Source organism: Ostrinia nubilalis, chromosome 21, assembly GCF_963855985.1.
Source record: "Ostrinia nubilalis chromosome 21, ilOstNubi1.1, whole genome shotgun sequence".
NCBI classification, from domain to species: Eukaryota; Metazoa; Arthropoda; class Insecta; order Lepidoptera; family Crambidae; genus Ostrinia; species Ostrinia nubilalis.
In genome coordinates, this window is record NC_087108.1 from 1,822,623 (window position 1) to 1,840,534 (window position 17,912).

At 33.7% G+C, this 17,912-nt stretch overlaps 1 protein-coding gene across 2 annotated transcripts; it reads right to left on the reverse strand.

The window, feature by feature from the left end:
• Nucleotides 1-430: 430 nt before the first annotated feature.
• On the reverse strand, nucleotides 431-2,554 carry LOC135082081 (mitochondrial fission process protein 1). 2 transcript variants are annotated; one of them, XM_063976842.1, is made up of 4 exons: nucleotides 2,158-2,554; nucleotides 1,666-1,793; nucleotides 1,124-1,221; nucleotides 431-820 (listed from the first exon to the last, which is right to left on the reverse strand). In XM_063976842.1, the coding sequence occupies exons 1-4, from the start codon at nucleotides 2,207-2,209 to the stop codon at nucleotides 640-642; spliced, it is 459 nt and encodes a 152-aa protein (XP_063832912.1). In that variant the 5' UTR covers nucleotides 2,210-2,554; the 3' UTR covers nucleotides 431-639. The 2 variants fall into 2 exon arrangements, with proteins under 2 accessions (XP_063832912.1, XP_063832911.1); XM_063976841.1 differs by having other exon boundaries at nucleotides 1,124-1,245.
• Between the last annotated feature and the right edge of the window lie 15,358 nt (nucleotides 2,555-17,912).

Here is a 17,912-nt window from a genome sequence, read left to right on the forward strand (position 1 = left end):
CAAAATAGGTTTTACAATGGCAAAAAAATCCAACTCGAAATAAGCAACAAGATTCGATTTTTTGAGATTTCATCATAATTTGTAGAAGTAATAATCAGATTCAGCAATTTTAAGAAGGTAGTCAGTGTTCGATCTTGCAAAAAGTAAATAAATATGTTTAAGGTTTGTTTAAACAATTCAAAATTATAGTAATTTTATAAATCCCAACTAATATTATAAATGCGAAAGTAACTCTGTCTGTCTGTCTGTCTGTCTGTCTGTTACGCTTTCCCGCTTAAACCTCGCAACCGATTTTGATGAAATTTGGCATAGAGATAGTTTGAGTCCCGGGAAAGAACATAGGATAGTTTTTATCCCGGTTTTTGAAACAGGGACGCGCGCGATAAAGTTTTTCTGTGACAGACAAAATTCCACGCCAGGACACAGACATTTTAGAACCTTGAAATAGGTACTTGAGGAAATTTTGCATATACCTTACAAAAATTTTGCAGCAAAATTACAAAACGGTGAATTTGCTAGTGACAATTCAGTAGGCGTTCAATAATTTCACTAATTCCTGAAACATTTTGCTATAAAAAAAATTGTAGGCGTTCAAAATTTACTCACTCCAATGACATAGGTCTCACGTCAAATGCCCCCTCAATCGTCAGTAGGGACCCAGCGCCTATAAGTCAGGTTCATTAAGAAAGTGACTCCAATATCTATGGGCACCACTATGAAGGGAATGGACGCGAGGCCGATGCCAACTGTCATCCAGGTACGGACTGCTCCAGGAATTTTCGGGTACTTTGATAGGGCTCGGCCTGAGTATGCGCATATTCTGGAAATTCCGAAAAAATTACGGTTAATTTATGATAAACTGACCATGAAGAAATCTTGATAGAAATAATATGCATTAAAAGGAAGGAGAAACGTGATTAAACATGAAGACAGGACCTGAACATATACACTACACACACAGGCGTATGCCTGACCCATAAGTCGACTGGTAGAGAATGCTTTAAGCATTAGGTCCATTTTTTGTATCATTTTTATGCAACATAGGTAAATAATAAATTTAAAAATAAAATATACTGGCAGACTGACCAAAGAACCTCTTTTCAAGTAAATAAATAATACATACCTGTTAATCGTAATCCCTGGTATCACAATGGACGCTAGCGTCTGCCAAATGAGAGCGTCACCGGTGGCTATCATGACATTTCTGGGGCGGCCATCTTTCTGTAATAATCCACCGAATCCGCTCTAAAATAACACCAGTAAGCGTCAGGATTGAGGAGAGGAAGGAAAGGAATGAAGGATAGGGATAAAAAAGGACAAATCGTACTAGGATATAAACATGATAAGGCTTTAAGAGTATTTGTTTGCATTAATTAAATTAGTCCAGGAAAAAGGAAAGCTTTTAAGATTTTATTAACATTAAAACTTTCAAACAAATAATCAGAAAGTTGGGCCAAAAGGTGAACCGATGACATCATGAAGTTAGCAAAAAGGCACTAGATGTTGGCCCCTACCAACCGGTTAATATGGAAATCATTGGGGAGGCTTATGTTCAGCAGTGGACGTATTACATCTGAAATGATGATGATGAATCAGAAAGCTTTATTCATGAATTAATTTTACTGTTAAAATAAAAGTTAATAATATTAAAATATTAATACTGACCATTAACATCCGAACTCCTTTGTCCGCAGTATCGGCCAGGACGTACGCAAATGCCAGGCCGTAGCTCGCGCGAACAAGCTTGACCGGAGCTATCGCTCGGAACGACTCGCCCACCTCGTTGGAGTACCCTGGAGGGATGAATCTGTTCAGTGATCATTACATCACTAGAGATGAGGAGTGAGTTAATGTGAATAGACAGCTAAAAAACTATGGAAAATAAGACATGTCTTTAACTGCCAAGAAAAACTAGACTACATTGTTTGGGCCCACTGACCACCACAGCGTTTTTTGTTTTAATAAATGTCTTACTTACTACAATAATCTATATTATTATGTATATTAAACTTAAATGAAACAGGTATTTTTATTTATACTTATTATATGGAACATAACCTATTGGTATCACTTTTATTCACAGATATGGATTATTATTAGATAATACAAAATGTTGATGAGAATGTTATTTGAAACTTAAATTAAGTTAACACTCACCCAAATACCGAGCCCAGGTGTCTCTCATAACATCTTTTGAATCGTCAGACATGATTACAACCTAACCTGAACTATAACGTTAACACAGAAATTTTCTAATTGAATCTTCAGGAATGGATAAGAGAATTTTCTAGCATCTTTTGGAACAAATAAATAATGTTTTGGACTCCAAAACAAGTCCAAAACTAGAAAATAAAACGTAAAAATAAAATCCGTTTCATGATTAGATAACTAACCATGCCACTCGGCCTACAAATGAATTTTTGGGCGTATCACAAAAACGCTTTTTCAAATAATTTTATAATAACTCTAATAATGCTTAGCAACATGATAAAATGGGAATTTCGTATTTTATTTTTCAAATTGAACTTTGCGAAAATCTCAATGACAGATTTTGACAGTGACACACGCAAAACAATAACATTTTTGACAGTTGACATTTGATTTTAGTGATGTGCTAATTGGAGTACGGTCATGTCATGTCTTTATCGATATAATGAAATCTCTTGCATTTGCTAGATCTCTATTCAGATTTTTTAGTACAATTTATGAGACTGTTTTAATTTTTAATTCTTTATTTGGAGTTAATGAACCATGAAGGTAAAGATTAAATTCATGGAATAAACCTACCAGCAGATAATAAATAAGTAATCAACGCCAACGTATAAAACAAGTAGTTAGTTACAGGAATGAAATATTGCGTGCCGCTATAAACTAGGCGCTTATGCTGTAACGTATGGCTGGTTCAAACAAAAGAACCGTCTAAAAGGAAATACACATTCGTAATTTTTCAAACTTTAGGAAAAGTAAAAAAACTTGAAATAAATTAAAATGCTAAGTAAAATCTTACAACAATCTAAATAACTAACTGAACAGTACAAAACGAATGTGTTGTATGATCCTGTAAATAATAATGATAGTCATCATCTTTCTAATACATAACTATAATTTACTTGGTTAGTACTATAATTTGCTATCTCCATTATTGGTTATTTAGTTTCGTAACCAGGCGCTAAAACGTGAAGAGCACGCGCGTCCTTGTGGGATTCCGATATTGATATTCACGCGACAACCGCCGCATGATTTACTTATCTTAGAAATTATCAATCATCGTAACAAAAGTGCGTTGCCGCTGTTAGCAATCTATATTCTATCTATAGCAATAAAAACATCTAAGCAGATAAAGGACCGCTAACTTTAAGGATAAATCAAAATTAATTAGAGCTTTAGACAAAATTGTCCGTCTTTTCAACAATCTGCTCAATTATTTGTTAACTAGGTAATTCACACATAATTAAGAAGTTAGTAAGTATAACATTGGAAGCTTAATAAATAAAGCTGAAATTTTAATTAAGCAATACAAAAAGTCAATTCTCCCTTTTATTCATTTAAAAGCCTTACAAACAATTAAGGGAGTGCAAAAGGCGAACTTAATGTTATTATAACATTCTCTACCAGTCAACCTTTGAGCCAAGCAGAAAATTAAAATAACTCGCAAATAATTTATTGGTTAATTTAGATAGAATATTATATTGTATATTAAAATGTGTAAAATTATATTAATTTTTGTAATACCAAAAAATACCATACTGTTGTATCATGTTTAGCTTTATTCAATTCACTTTTTACATACCTACATAACTCACATCTTCTACTTCATTGTGAAAAATTGGCACTCTAAAACAAAATATAACATTTCGCAACAACCGTGAGCGACTAGTGAGTAGCCGGCTTTACTAGAAACTGACGTATTGGCATTTTCCATCAATACCGCTCATATCGCTTTCAAGATAAAGTTGAATTTGCCGCAGCTCTGTCACTTGTCAACTCTGCCCCATCGTCTTGGTAACATAGAATGATCAGCTGTTCATTCATACTCCGTCAAGGTGGTCGTGTGTTAGGTTATTTCAATATTATTAAATTGCAATTCGATTGCAATGTCGAGGACAAACAGTCAGTGAATATTGTGATCGTTTAGAATCAAGTTCACAGTGAAAGTGCCGAAACCAATGAAGATAACAGTGCGTACATTGTTGTTATTATTTTGTTGCGAAAATTTACTCTGTTCATAATCCAAAGCCTGTATGATATACCAAAGTTATTCATACATTATTGTAACACGGATAAACTGAATGGTTTTAAATAAATAAGGTATGTAAAAACCATTTTTCACGAATTTTAAAAACAATCAATTGACTTCAATGTTGTGTCATTCACTAACAAGCAATTTTCGACGTTATGTAGTAAGCAAAAAAGACGACTTTTAGAAAAGGGAATATACTTTTTGAAAATAGTGTTGTGTTTTGGTAATGGATAAAATCTATCGATGATTCTTTCAGGGTATTGATGAAAATTAATTTCATTTAATAATGTTCATTAAATTAATTGAGAAGTCTAATTGCTATACGAATTTTGATGTCATTTCTAGCTTCGATGGGACTGTTGCGAATTTTTTATAGGAAGGTGTAGGTACTATGTTGTTTTATAAGAATTCTGCATACTTATTGACCTAAGATTAAAAAACGAAAGTTACCTACCTACTCCGATATCGTATTTTAGAGAGGTCGAACTTCAAAAGATGAAAAGTCTTCTTTTGAAGTTTGACCAAATTCTTTATTAAATTACCAATTCAAGTAAACTTTACTCCCTCACGGAATGATACGAATAAAATGAAATATAGATACAAAACTGTAAATAAAATCAACAAAGACATGTACCATTAAAGCATTAAACTTCCATGTAACGAATGAAGTGGCAAAAAACCGTACCGCATTTCGACGCCTTAATATGAAGGTTTTTTCCTTGTGTTAGTTAGTATTTAATTCAAAAAAGAGATAGGTATCATAATATCATACGTTTCTTGTCTGGCTTCTTATTTTATCGCTCACTTATGCTTACACGGTAAATCTTTCTTCAGATTATCTGTTTGCCTTAATGATAAAATCGTAAGTTTCTACTATTTAAATCTTTATTACTGATCCACATCATAAACCATTGTAATCCAAATGAAAGAGTTCATAGTACTGACTTAATTTTGAGTATTTTTTAATTCAAATGCTAACACAAATAAGAACATTGAAATAAAAATAAGCAAACCATACATTACTCTACATAAATGGATTGAGCAATATGGTTTAATTTAAGATTTTTTCATTACTAAGCGTTGTACACTTGCTCTGAGTAACCTCTTTACATACTAATTAGAAATACACTCTCTTTGTTACCTCTATACTATTCACTTCAACTTCGTTATTCTCGAATTTCAGTTGTAAGGCTCATCTTCATTGTCTCATTTCATTGGTAGGTGTAATGTTCTAATCATTGTTTTTAATATTGGAGACAGTTCAGTAAGAATCAAGTCTCTATAATTCCGATGTTTGTAGAATCGGTAAATTGAGTTTTAACATTTAATAGTTAACAGGTCATAGTGAACTATAGAAATCAAGATAACATAATTAAAATACATGCGCACCGTGTGATCGGGGAATCACAATATTCACGTTTCAAATTCGCAGTAACATTTTTAAAATTTAGTTCATTAAAAAAAACTGGGAAAGACACACAGAAGCTTATAAATAGAATTTCGATGATGTCAATTACAATACGCGACACAAGCGTTTCACAAAGGCGTCTCATATTTGCTAATATGGATATTACCTTGTTGACTTTTAAAATTTGCACTAATTTTGGTAAATTCGGTGTTAGTCAAATAGTCAAACTTCTAGGTAGGTATTATGTTATGTGCTGAGGCCTAAGCTCATATTCGTCCATTTGACAGTGTGACTTTTCCAATTAGATTAACGTAGAAAATGTATTTGCTTACTAGGCCAGCGAAGGTGTCAGACGAATAACAAACATTCAGTAGAGTTTATTATAAATGAAGAAGTTGTCAATTATTTACGTGAAAATTTTTGCTTACGTAATTTGAAGTTATTTAGGTAACGGGCGCATTCTTACGCTGTTCTGTCTGTTCTGTGTGACACAATTTCTTTTCTGAAAAGATTTGCAAAAATCCTTCGATGCTTTTGCTGATGGATAAGTAACAATCTTTCTGAGAAAAACTAGACTAAATAAATATTGGATGATTTAGCAAAAGCCTTCAAACAAGAAACTTATGCTGAGAAATGATGTTATTGCAAATAAGGAAAAGTCACTTGCAAAATAATTACAATAAGGTGTTTTCCTTCTTCCATTCCTGGACAATGAAATGACTTTCGTACAAAATTATTAAGATTTAAAGTTGCAATGTTCATTTGGTATTAATAGTACTCAATATTATCATTATGATTATTAGAAGTAATACTTGTCACAATATTTACTAATCAATCATAATACAAGTTATTTATCAGACTGCTAGGTCAATTTTATTAAATACACACACTAATCTCGTAATAACGCATGGTATGAGCAGACTTCATCTGTCACGTGTTTGTATAAATACATAATCGTGTGTAAATAACTCTAATATTGCATTAGAATCTCTGTGTACTGGACATCGAACAATTCTGTTTTAAAAAATTATCCTCATCGCGAAATCGCGATGCTTATCTAAATAATTGTATTTTATTATCCTGTTTCATTTATATGATAAGTAGACTTCATTATTATGAAGATAAGTTCTTACATATTTAAAACACTTCAACCGAGTATTATGAACTCGAGATTTGAAAATAATATCGTATGAGATTGTAAGAATTGATTAACAAAAAAAGGCTTGCTATCTCAGCTCAACGACTGGTTGTAAGTGCGCAAAAACTGGAAGGATAACGAATTGTAAATTATTTTTAAGATGATTATGTTATGATTCTTCTAAGCAGTGAATGAACCACTCATTATCTCTGATGGTGATCGTGGTGTAATGTTTTTCTGGTTGTATTTATTCACTAGCCCTTCCGAGTTTGCCATTATGATTTTATTATGAAAGAATATTTCTTTTACATCATTCGTTTCAGCCAAATGACGTCCACTGCTGCACAAAGATTTCCCACAAGGCTTTCACAACAAACGGTTCAGCGTCCAAATCAAATATCATAATCTATTTAGCTGATTATGCCTGATAAAACAAACTGTAGCATTTGCTTCCTATCCCAACTTAAAGGTCCTCATATTTGGGTACAGGAGCATAAAATTTTATCGAACATGGAGTGTGAAACTTTGTAAAGCTGTCAATTAGTTTATCTAACAGATAACATTGACATTGAACAGTGCCACTTAAATTAAAGGTCAAGTATCTCGAAACAATTTCAGTCAGGTCAGTTGTAATTTTGTTTGTACATAATCTGTAGTGGACAACTGGACAGGGCAGGAAAAATCCGATTTAACATATAAATATTTTTATTTCAAAGAAAATCTTAACTAAACAAATATCAATGCTGCTTTAATAAACCATAAGGGCAAACATTTAGCTCTCAACAATTTATTTAACTCGCTATATTATTATAATAATAAGTTTATCCTTACATAAAGTAATACTTATTTATTAATGTTAACGTTTTAATTTTAATTTATTTATTTAAGGAACACAAACATTTTTAATATTTTATTTAGTACTTACTAGCTTTCCGCCCGCGGCTTCGCCCGCGTGGAATTTTGTCTGTCACAGAAAAACTTTATCGCGCGCGTCCCTGTTTCAAAAACCGGGATAAAAACTATCCTATGTTCTTTCCCGGGACTCAAACTATCTCTATGCCAAATTTCATCAAAATCGGTTGCGAGGTTTAAGCGGGAAAGCGTAACAGACAGACAGACAGACAGACAGACAGACAGAGTTACTTTCGCATTTATAATATTAGTTGGGAAGTTGGGATTTATTACTATCGATACCACAGACGTCGCGCAACATCACTAATTAATTGTTTAATTTTTTTATGTTTCTTGGTTTGGCTTTCCCTATTTTAGGCATTTTAGGAAATTAAAAATCTAAACTAAATTAATGCAACAATATTAAAAATTGTAATGCTTGTCTTCTCGGGAAAATATAATTTTCCTTATTTGAGATCATGGTTCAAAAATAGCTATGTACGAGTAGGTAGACAAGGTAGACTCAAATGATTTTATTCAGAATAAAATTATTTAAGTACTAACTTATTTAATATCAATTTTATTCTTAAGTATGACGGCAGCATAATAATATCAAGCTAAACACGTGGCTTCTTAAGTGATTTTTAATGAATACGTGCGATTTTGCATTAAAAAAATCTGTGCTCTCTTGATGGACCTTTACCTGTACCTATTATGAACCTATATTATAGGTAGGAGGTCTTTGTTTAATAATAAATTGATCTAAGTTAGAAATACCTAAATACCAATATAACATACCTCTAGATTAAACTGAAAGCTAAACTTAAGCTCTAGATACAGCTTCGAACATAGTCTAGTAGATCTATACGTGATACGTGATACGTAATGCCTTTTTAAGTCTAGTTAATTCGTAATTAGTTAACTCAAAAATAAAAGGAAAATAAATTTTCTACTCTCTGACATAAAATAATGTCTCAAGCATGATTACTTAATATTAAATTTTGTGAAGGTTTTGTTTTGCATCGTATAGGGGCAGCATCACGTGCGATGATAATACACCCGCATTTTATTATGTGGTGTGTGTAGATTTTCCGTGTTACTATCTATTAATTAGGTTTTACATACTTATTTTTCTACTAGCTTTCCGCCCGCGGCACAGAAAAACTTTATCGCGCGCGTCCCTGTTTTAAAACCGGGATAAAAACTATCCTATGTCCTTTCCCGGGACTCAAACTATCTCTATGCCAAATTTCATCAAAATCGGTTCAGTGGTTTAGGTGTGAAAGCGAGACGGGCAGAGTTACTTTCCCATTTATAATATTAGTATAGATAGTGCTAAGTCCCAACAGCTACGGAACCCTAAAAATATTATTGAATAAACAAAAAAACCCAATTGCGTAAAAATGAGCTAAAAAGATAAAAACAAGACAACTCAGCCTTAGTGTTCAACTGTTCACAAATGCAGTCGGAGGCATCAATGACTAATTATTATTCTTTTGTTGGTGACACGATACGTTTTGAGAAAAAAAAAATTTTTAATACATTATGGCGGCTCATTACTCCGCCATTTTGATCTGGCGCAGTATAAAAAATTAGTAAAATTACACACAGAATAAAATTAATGAACCTAAGCCTAAGTAGGTACCATTCAAGTTTCTGTAACATGACGTCATTTCATACAAAAAGACTCGCTTTCAAGCGATAAGTTATTTAAGTAGGTAGTACCTATTATTAAAACACTGCCAAATACCTAACTGAATCAATGTCGTCACAGTATTTAAAGATAAAAAATACGGGTACTTTCAATGAGGAAATCAGTGCTGAAAATGTCTTGAAAGTTACTAAAAGTTGTATTATAGTAACTGTGGTGTGTTAAAATGCCCTTCAATTAGGATTGTGATCATTATACGGAATTTAAGCACGCAATGCTCTCAATTCAAACACTGTCCTCTCTACTGTAGGCCTAAGATGCGCGCCGCGATAAGCGGTTATCACGCCATTTTATCGATTTCCCCATACATTTTGACGTCGATAAAAGTTATCACGGCGCGCATCTTAGGCCTACAGGGTTGTCTGGTAGAGATCGCTGTTAGCAGTAGGCTCGCCTAAATGAAAATCCCTTAGTTTTATTACTCGTACAAGCAGGCTGCGTTCTGTCACGTCTGTTTTTTTCGTAAAGCCAAATGACGTCCACTGCTGGACAAGAGCGGGAGGCTCTAAGGATTTCCACAACACACAAGTTCTTACTACCCACCTCTCTCTCCCACCACTGCAAATCCTGTGTAGCCAAGATCTACAGCTTGACCGCCAATAAAAATCCAACCAGTGAAGATCAAGTTTGTCCGGGGGAAATTTAAACTAAATTAATCAGAAGAATATAACTAGGAGTTCGAAGATAAGGTTCGATTTCCAAGTTGATGTTTACAAGTTTGTAAAAGTGCCTCAAAAATGAAGAATTCAGATTGTTTTTTAGGAAAACAACTTTCAGACTATACGTAAGTCCACTATGGCTGACCTCTACTCGGCACTCAAGTACACTTATCTTTTGACGTATCCTTGCTACAATCTGACTTCTGTAGGTAAATTGTTACAGATCGACACTTGTCTTCTTGACCATTGAAATAATTTAATATTACTGTACGTAGAACATTATAACTTAATGCACTTGACATAATTTGAGGCACAGAACAGATTCCGTTACTGTGATTTGAGGTCATGGAAATAAAGAAGTTCACGAGCCCACTCCAAAATAATGACTGATGAGAAAATGCATAGTTATGCTAAACTGGATCAGAAGATTACCCTAAAGTTAGCCAGAAGTTTCAGAATATCCTTCATTTCCTGTAAAAATTGTAAAATTATTATCACGACACATGTGGCATACTTTAACTCTCTTCTAATCGTGGAAGAATAAACATACATAATCTGTTCTAAAATGATGAATTTGCACAAAGAAACAGCATTTTTATTTCTGAAAGTAATAATGAATTAGTGAAAAATATTTTGAAAGAGTTAAAATTTACACTCTAGAAAAGTTTGAATGTGCTATTTTTCACTGCATTTACGATATTAAAATGCGAACTTCAGCGAAATAATTGACTGCATTTAAACTTACTGATAAGAGAGAGGTCGTTGCACTGCATTGTCGGTTAAGTTATCAACATTGAACGTTGTGCAACATAATAATTATACTTGCATTAGAAAGGTACTTTGTGTAAAATTAACAATGTAAGATTCTTTGGTCTGGGGTCTAGTGGATGGAGCGATAGTCTTTCTTGATCTATGGGGTCCAGGGGGTCCTAAATTTAAGCATATGCAACTTTATTTATTTTAACACTACCTTGAGGTACCTACTAATTAGAAGTGCTTTATTTCTCTCTTCACAACCGGTCATAATAATACATAGTCGACATCATTTCATTAACCAATAAATTAAAAACACCTCATAATAAACTTATGAAAATTAAAATACTTATGATTTAAAAAATATAGCTTTTCAATGACGTTCAATATGTTTAAAATGACGAAGTTCTGACGTAAAAAACGTGGGTACAACCGGTTTTAAAACCTCCTCTTTTTTTAAACGTAACCGGAAGTGCTCTATTTTACCGTAAATAATTTGACAAACTGTTGCAAAACCAGTAACCACATAACAAAACTGTTTGAATTACTAAATTTCCGCGGCTATGCGCTCGGCAAACAAGAAAACTGTGTACCTAGGTGATAATGCGCGAGCTAATATTAGAAGGAAAACAAAGTATAACTACTTACCTAAGTAACGTATACCTAAGTATACCTTCACGGCTATTTGAATGCACAATGGATTTTCTTATCCATGCCTAAAGTGCGCAATGAAAAGGCAAGATGAAAGGAACTATGGCCTTTTTGTCAGGGATTCCCATGCAACAACAAAAATACCTATGGCGGAAATAAGCTAACGTGATGAGTCGCTACTACAAGTGATAGCAACGTTACCAGTGATAATGCCCATGATGTATAGGCTTAATTTGCTTATTTAATACTATATAATATAACCATAGAACAATTTGTATTTACTTTGCTATAACGCAGTGTTTTTCAACCTGTTTCAAGCCTCTATAGGGGGGTCGCGAGAGGTCGTAAAAACTACCTTAGTAAAAAAACAGTAAAGTTTTAAAGCTAGATTTATCCGAAATCTAATTATGCAAATGCATAAATGTTGTATAGATTGAAGAATTCGATCCCTACAACATCTTCGTAAAAGACATGAAAAAAAGCGAACGGTCGGGGGGTCGCAAAAATTTTTTTCATGCTAGGGGGGTCGCGTCATGAAAAAGGTTGAAAAACACTGCTATAACGCAATGGGTCCTGGTTCAAAACCTGGATAAGTAGATTTTGAAAAATTATGTACCTACCTAATGTAATTTTTTAGCTCCCGTCTCATTGCCTTCAGTAAAACATATCTTTCGTAGCTAGATACAGATACCTAATGTACTCGTAGCACTCGCTATATCATGTATGTATGTATGTTACGGATTATTTCTTTATTTACTAGTTGACTGCGTTGATGGTTTTCAGTTCACGAAAGTTTTTAATGTGGAGAGTCCAATGATCAAAATTACTGTCGAAAAATAAATAGGTAAGTATGCTGAAAAACTATGTTTTATTTGCGTCATAATGTAATGTAGCCTATGTTTGTAAGTAAATAAAGAAATTTTTACTTTGTTGTTCTCCTTACAGGTCTAAAATTGGTCAAAAGTGGTTTATCAGTTTAGGCGTGAATTTGTAATGAGCAAAAAATTTCGAATTTATAAATAAATATAGCTCATAATATAAATAAACTACTAAAACAAATGTAATGGTTCAACAAAATTGCCTCAACTTCTGCTTTCATAATAGTCTGTACATACGATAATACTTTTATCTTATGTTTAAATAGTAATTAATTAAGTTAAATAAATATGTTGTCACAAATTAAAACAATTTATCAATATCAAGTACACGGGGTCGCTTGAAATGAGGTCAGAAGCGCATGCACAGTGCATGGCGTGGAAGCGAACGGAATGGTGGTATGCATGCTTCTTGAGGTGATAGATAACCTCTACAGTTACTATAGTTACAGCTGTCCAGCAAAAAAAGAAATCTATACCTACTTACTAATGTAGTCGTAATATTTTTTTAATAACTTGTGTCATTGTAATGTTTGTGATGAGAAAATAAAGATTATTTATTATTATTATAATGTAGAGCTAAAGCAATTTTTAGCAATTCTGCGAGCTATGTCGGTTACTTTGGTTCTCCTGCGGATCTCCTCATTTCTGATTCGATCACGCAGGGAGACTCCGAGCATAGGTCGCGGGAAGAGCCTGGATGCGGGCAGCTCAGGACCGTTCATTGTGGAAAACCTTGGGGGAGGCCTTTGTCCAGCAGTGGACGTCATTTGGCTGAAACGAAGAGCTAAAGAGTTTGTTTCTTTGATTGAACGCGCTAATCTCTGGAACTACTGGTTCATTTTCTTTTTCAAAACTCTTTATGTTGGATAGCCCATTTATCGAAAAGGTTATATTTTATGATACGAGTATAACATGACCAACCAAACTATGACCAAAAGGTCCCGCAGCATTGACAAATATTGTAAAAACGGGAAAAACGATTGAATATTCTTCTTTTTTCAATATTGTGTAACATAAAATAACTTTTTAAAAGGCACTACGTGTACTTGACTTGTGCGTAAATAAGATATTTAAGTAACTACCTAGGTAAGTACATTTATTTTACGTTTTGATTTAACAATCTTCGACTTACGTCAACGCACAGATAGGATGGGAACACATGGCAGGCAATCGATATAATCAGAGATGATTGCAGTTATCATCTCAATGATACAATCGAAGGTCATCTAGATTGGTGGTTGACGCACGTTGTGGTGGTGGGTTCGAATCCGCAGGAGGGCAAATCCTAATATAGAGTAGCTTCATCCCGCAACTTCACGCCTATAAAGTCAATAAATATCATTAACTAGCTTTCCGCCCGCGGCTTCGCCCGCGTGTAATTTTGTCTGTCACAGAAAAACTTTATCGAGCGCGTCCTTGTTTCAAAAACCGGGATAAAAACTATCCTATGTCCTTTCCAGGGACTCAAATTATCTCTATGCCAAATTTCATCAAATTCGGTTCTGTGGTTTAGGCGTGAAAGCAAGACAGACAGAGTTACTTTCGCATTTATAATACACTGGTCATCACTAAAATCGGCCCACCTACGTTTTACAGGAAAACTCGTTTCTACTGACACAATCATGGTGCCCCAACAATATTGGTGTTATTTGAAAGCCCAATAAATATCCTTAAAGAAAAACACATTTAATTTCCTAATAAACGATTAACATATACAATAAATATGACTTGAAAAACTTGAAAAAAGACCTCACTTTGGGCTCACCTCTGGGATCAATTAGACCAATTTTCATGGTTATAAAACCAAATAATGATCTCACGTGTCCTCTTTAACAGATGGATAGCGATTAATCCCAACTTAACAGTTTTATAGCCATAAAAGTTGGCTCAAGCGTAACTACCTATTTTTTAAGAAGTGACTCTGGATTCTTCTAAAGACACATTTTTGGGGTAAAAACCTTTCCTTTAATGAAATGAAGTTTAGAACTAGGCTTTTAAATGGTAATATTATAGTATAGTAATATTGGTGGGAAGTGGGGATGCATACCTACGTTTGAAAGTGCTTGTCGCGGGAGGATCGATTTTTATGATGACCAGTGTATTATATTAGTATAGATTCCGCTCTCAGCAGAGCTAAGATGCGTTACATTTGTATTTTTCGACTAAAATCGATATTACTTATATCTCGATAAGATAATATCGCAATCGTGACACGTGCATCCTAGCTCTGCAAAACAGAAACTCTTCAAAAGCTCAAAATTGTAACGTTGCTTATTTATTTCCAAAAGCATTGTATACAAATGCATTTCATTATCCCCATCTAATTGAAAAAATCCTAATATAAACTTGCATATCTATGGGATCCAAGTTATTCCACCCCATCATGGTTGCTTGTTGCGACAAAGTTTAATATATTATTGTAAAAATAAAAACTTTACGTGACAGACGTTCATATTTTAAATAAACATAATATTTTCATATTTTAATGTAACTCGAATTTTAGAGAGCATTTAATATTAACCCAAATACTGCCTAAGGGTAGAGTGGTCCATTGCTGCAAAGTCTGTGTATTATCATAATTTTAGTTAAGTATAGATGGCTAAAATTAGACACAAATTAATTATTCTTAAACATACTTCCAAAAACCCCAATCAAAGTAGCAGATAAATATGTAACTTATGGGTTTTTTGCCCACCATGAGAGCTGAGATCATCCCATAACCTGCGCTCCATCGAAATGCCTTACTTATCTCTGTTGACTATTGTACCAAGATTATGTGTGTATTAGCCAGTTAGCCGATTGTAAAGCTTAACCATTTTAAACCAAATAAAATCCGTTCGGTCCAGGGTTTTTTGCTAGTTTACCAGTGTTACTTAGCCTCGGCAGTTACGCGGTTAAAAACCCCTGTAGCTTAACAAAATCTTTCATTGTAGGGTAATTTAGCATTTGGTTCTAAAGTGTAGTCATTAAAATTTTAATTAAATATTATATTAACTGCGAAATAATATTTGAATTAAATTATTTTCGATAATTTGGAAATTACTCGCAATAATGTAAGTAGACTACTAATTCTTTGTTCAACGTTAAAATTACATCGAATAACAAATGTCTTCACAATAATTCAAAAATAATCGGAAGTTATTAAAGATAAATTAAATAATTTAAAAATATTAAAACTGAAACAAATAATTACTTACTTAGATTGAAGTATCATCCTTACTTATTAATCTAGGGAGCTTTTTAAAAACGTTATCTTACTAGGTACTTACTTACACATAAATGAAAATCTGAAAACGGAGTTTTCTTTTAAAAGTTTATCAATTCTTAGTTACAAAAGTAAAAATGAAAAGAAACAAAAGAGTTATTTAAAACTTTTACATTTTATTGATTAGATAGGGCATCATAGGTAACAAAAGTTTTGAATGACACAACATTTGAATTAAAAATTGCAACAAAATAATAACATTATCAAGTACTAATCTTAGTTTTAGTTGCAAACGTTATGTGGCATTAATTACTTAATTAAGTAGTGTTAAAATGAAAAACTCAAGTAACGAAAAGTCAGAGAGTGAATGGGAGAAGGAAAAATTGGACCCGAATGCATGGTAAGTTGTTTTACTAAGAATACGATTTTTTTATGTTCAGTCTGGGCTATCCCACTGTCCCACTACTGGGCTTCCCCCAGAATTTCCACCAATAGTTGCGTAAGCCTAATCAAAATTGTCTTTACCTATTGCTTTTTACTTGTTTATTTATTTTACAGTAACTAAAGTCATGACATTTTTATTTAAAGAACTGCCTAATTAAAAAGCAATTGAATTCAATGTCAGGTCAAAGGCAGGATTTTTTTATGGGACAGGATTTGCCAATTTCGTTCCTGAATCACTACTAAGATACATAAGTTCACATTAAGTAGATACCTACAGATCTGAAGAATAGAAGGAATTTCGAAAATAAGGATCGAAAATAACACAATGGATAGAATACTTACAATAACAAGATACAATCTGAACGATAATTTCTAGGTCGTTGATAATGCAATGTGATTGATAATTTGATACATATCTCAAGATGATTAATCACAACACAAATCATTCCGCAGTCTCATGTTTAATATGAAATCTGAATCTTATCCGGCCAGAAAGATTACAATCATACTAGAAATCAAATCTCTTTAAGTAAATGTTAAAAAAGATTCACTATATTATTATATATTCATTTATTATTATTGTTAATTGAAACGTAATTACACATAACGCCTGCGCGTATTAAACTGGCTCTTTCAACAAAATGTGATTTTGCTCAAACATACCTGTGAGGCGTCCCAAAATGTCGGCTTACCTACACTTGAACATAAGTAGCAAGTTATTAATCACTGTTGCTACTTTACACAGTTATTACTGAGATATTATGTAACAACTTAAACTTTGGAATAGTATGATAATTAACTAACTCGGCAAAAGTTTATTTGGAATGTATAAGTCCGGACTCCGGGCCAATACAAACGCCGTGTAAAATTGTCCAAGGATATTTTCTTTAATGGTTTGTAGGCCACTTATACACGTCCCAAATACGAGTATAGTTAACTTTCCTACCTTCCACCACTTCGAAATAGAATGAAGGCTATCGTTTTAGCGCTCACCAGTTAGCGCCACTGTAGAGTAAGGTCCTGTCACTTGCTGGTATGCGAAGACAGTGGCGCCAACTTGTAAGCGCTAAAGTGGTAGGAGGACTATCGCATTTGCACTCATCAAGATGGCGCCACTGTAGAGTAAGGTCCTGTCAATCGCCAGGGGTGCCAACTGTTAAGTATAAAAACGATAGCCCTCATGTTGAGAAGAAGTGATGGACGTAGCTCAAAACTTTATTATGAAATATCAGTAGTTTTTGTACATGGAGTCCGCAGGGCAAAGGCCTATCGTTAAACATTATAATCAGTTCATCATCATCATCATCATCACTTCAGCCATAGGATGTCCACTGCTGAACAGGCCTATGCCAATGATTTCCACAATACTTAGTCAGTTGGTAGCGGCCTGCATCCAGCGCCTTCCTGTTACCTTTACGAGGTCGTCGGTCCACCTTGTGTTATAATGTTTTAATCGGTTGGTTAATAATAATTTCATATCTAGGTACATTTAACATTTCCCTACACTGAGTAAACATAGATCCGCTTGCTTAGCAAAGTTGAACTCGGGTCGAAGCACTATCTTATCAAATCCTTTAAAAAAATCTCATAGAGTTGTGGAACCTAGAAGAGCCATATTTAAAAATAACAAAAAGTATTTTGGGACAGATTTAACTTAAATTTAAAAAAATTGCTAGCTTTAGCTCGTGTCTTCGCCCGTGTGAAATTCAGTTTTTCACAAATCGTTACAAAATTTCATCAAAATCCGTTTAATATTTTTTGCGTGAAAGAGTAACATGTTTGTTACATACTCACAAACTTTCGTGGTTTCAGTAGGATGATATTTGTTCATTGCCTTCAGTACAAGAAGGCAGTTAGGTCCAGTTTACACCAAAGCGGAGAGTAGAGGAGACGGGAGGAGATACGTTTTGAATACCAATCAGATTTCTCCCCAC

Bases quoted from the DNA above. Each gene is read 5' to 3' on its own strand.
- LOC135082081 (XM_063976841.1), bottom strand. From the start codon at position 2,209: ATGTCTGACGATTCAAAAGATGTTATGAGAGACACCTGGGCTCGGTAT. The intron at 1,794-2,157 runs GTGAGTGTTAAC...TCATCCCTCCAG, and splicing joins CACCTGGGCTCGGTATTTGG to GGTACTCCAACGAGGTGGGC. The intron at 1,246-1,665 runs GTCAGTATTAAT...GTGTTATTTTAG, and splicing joins AAGGAGTTCGGATGTTAATG to AGCGGATTCGGTGGATTATT.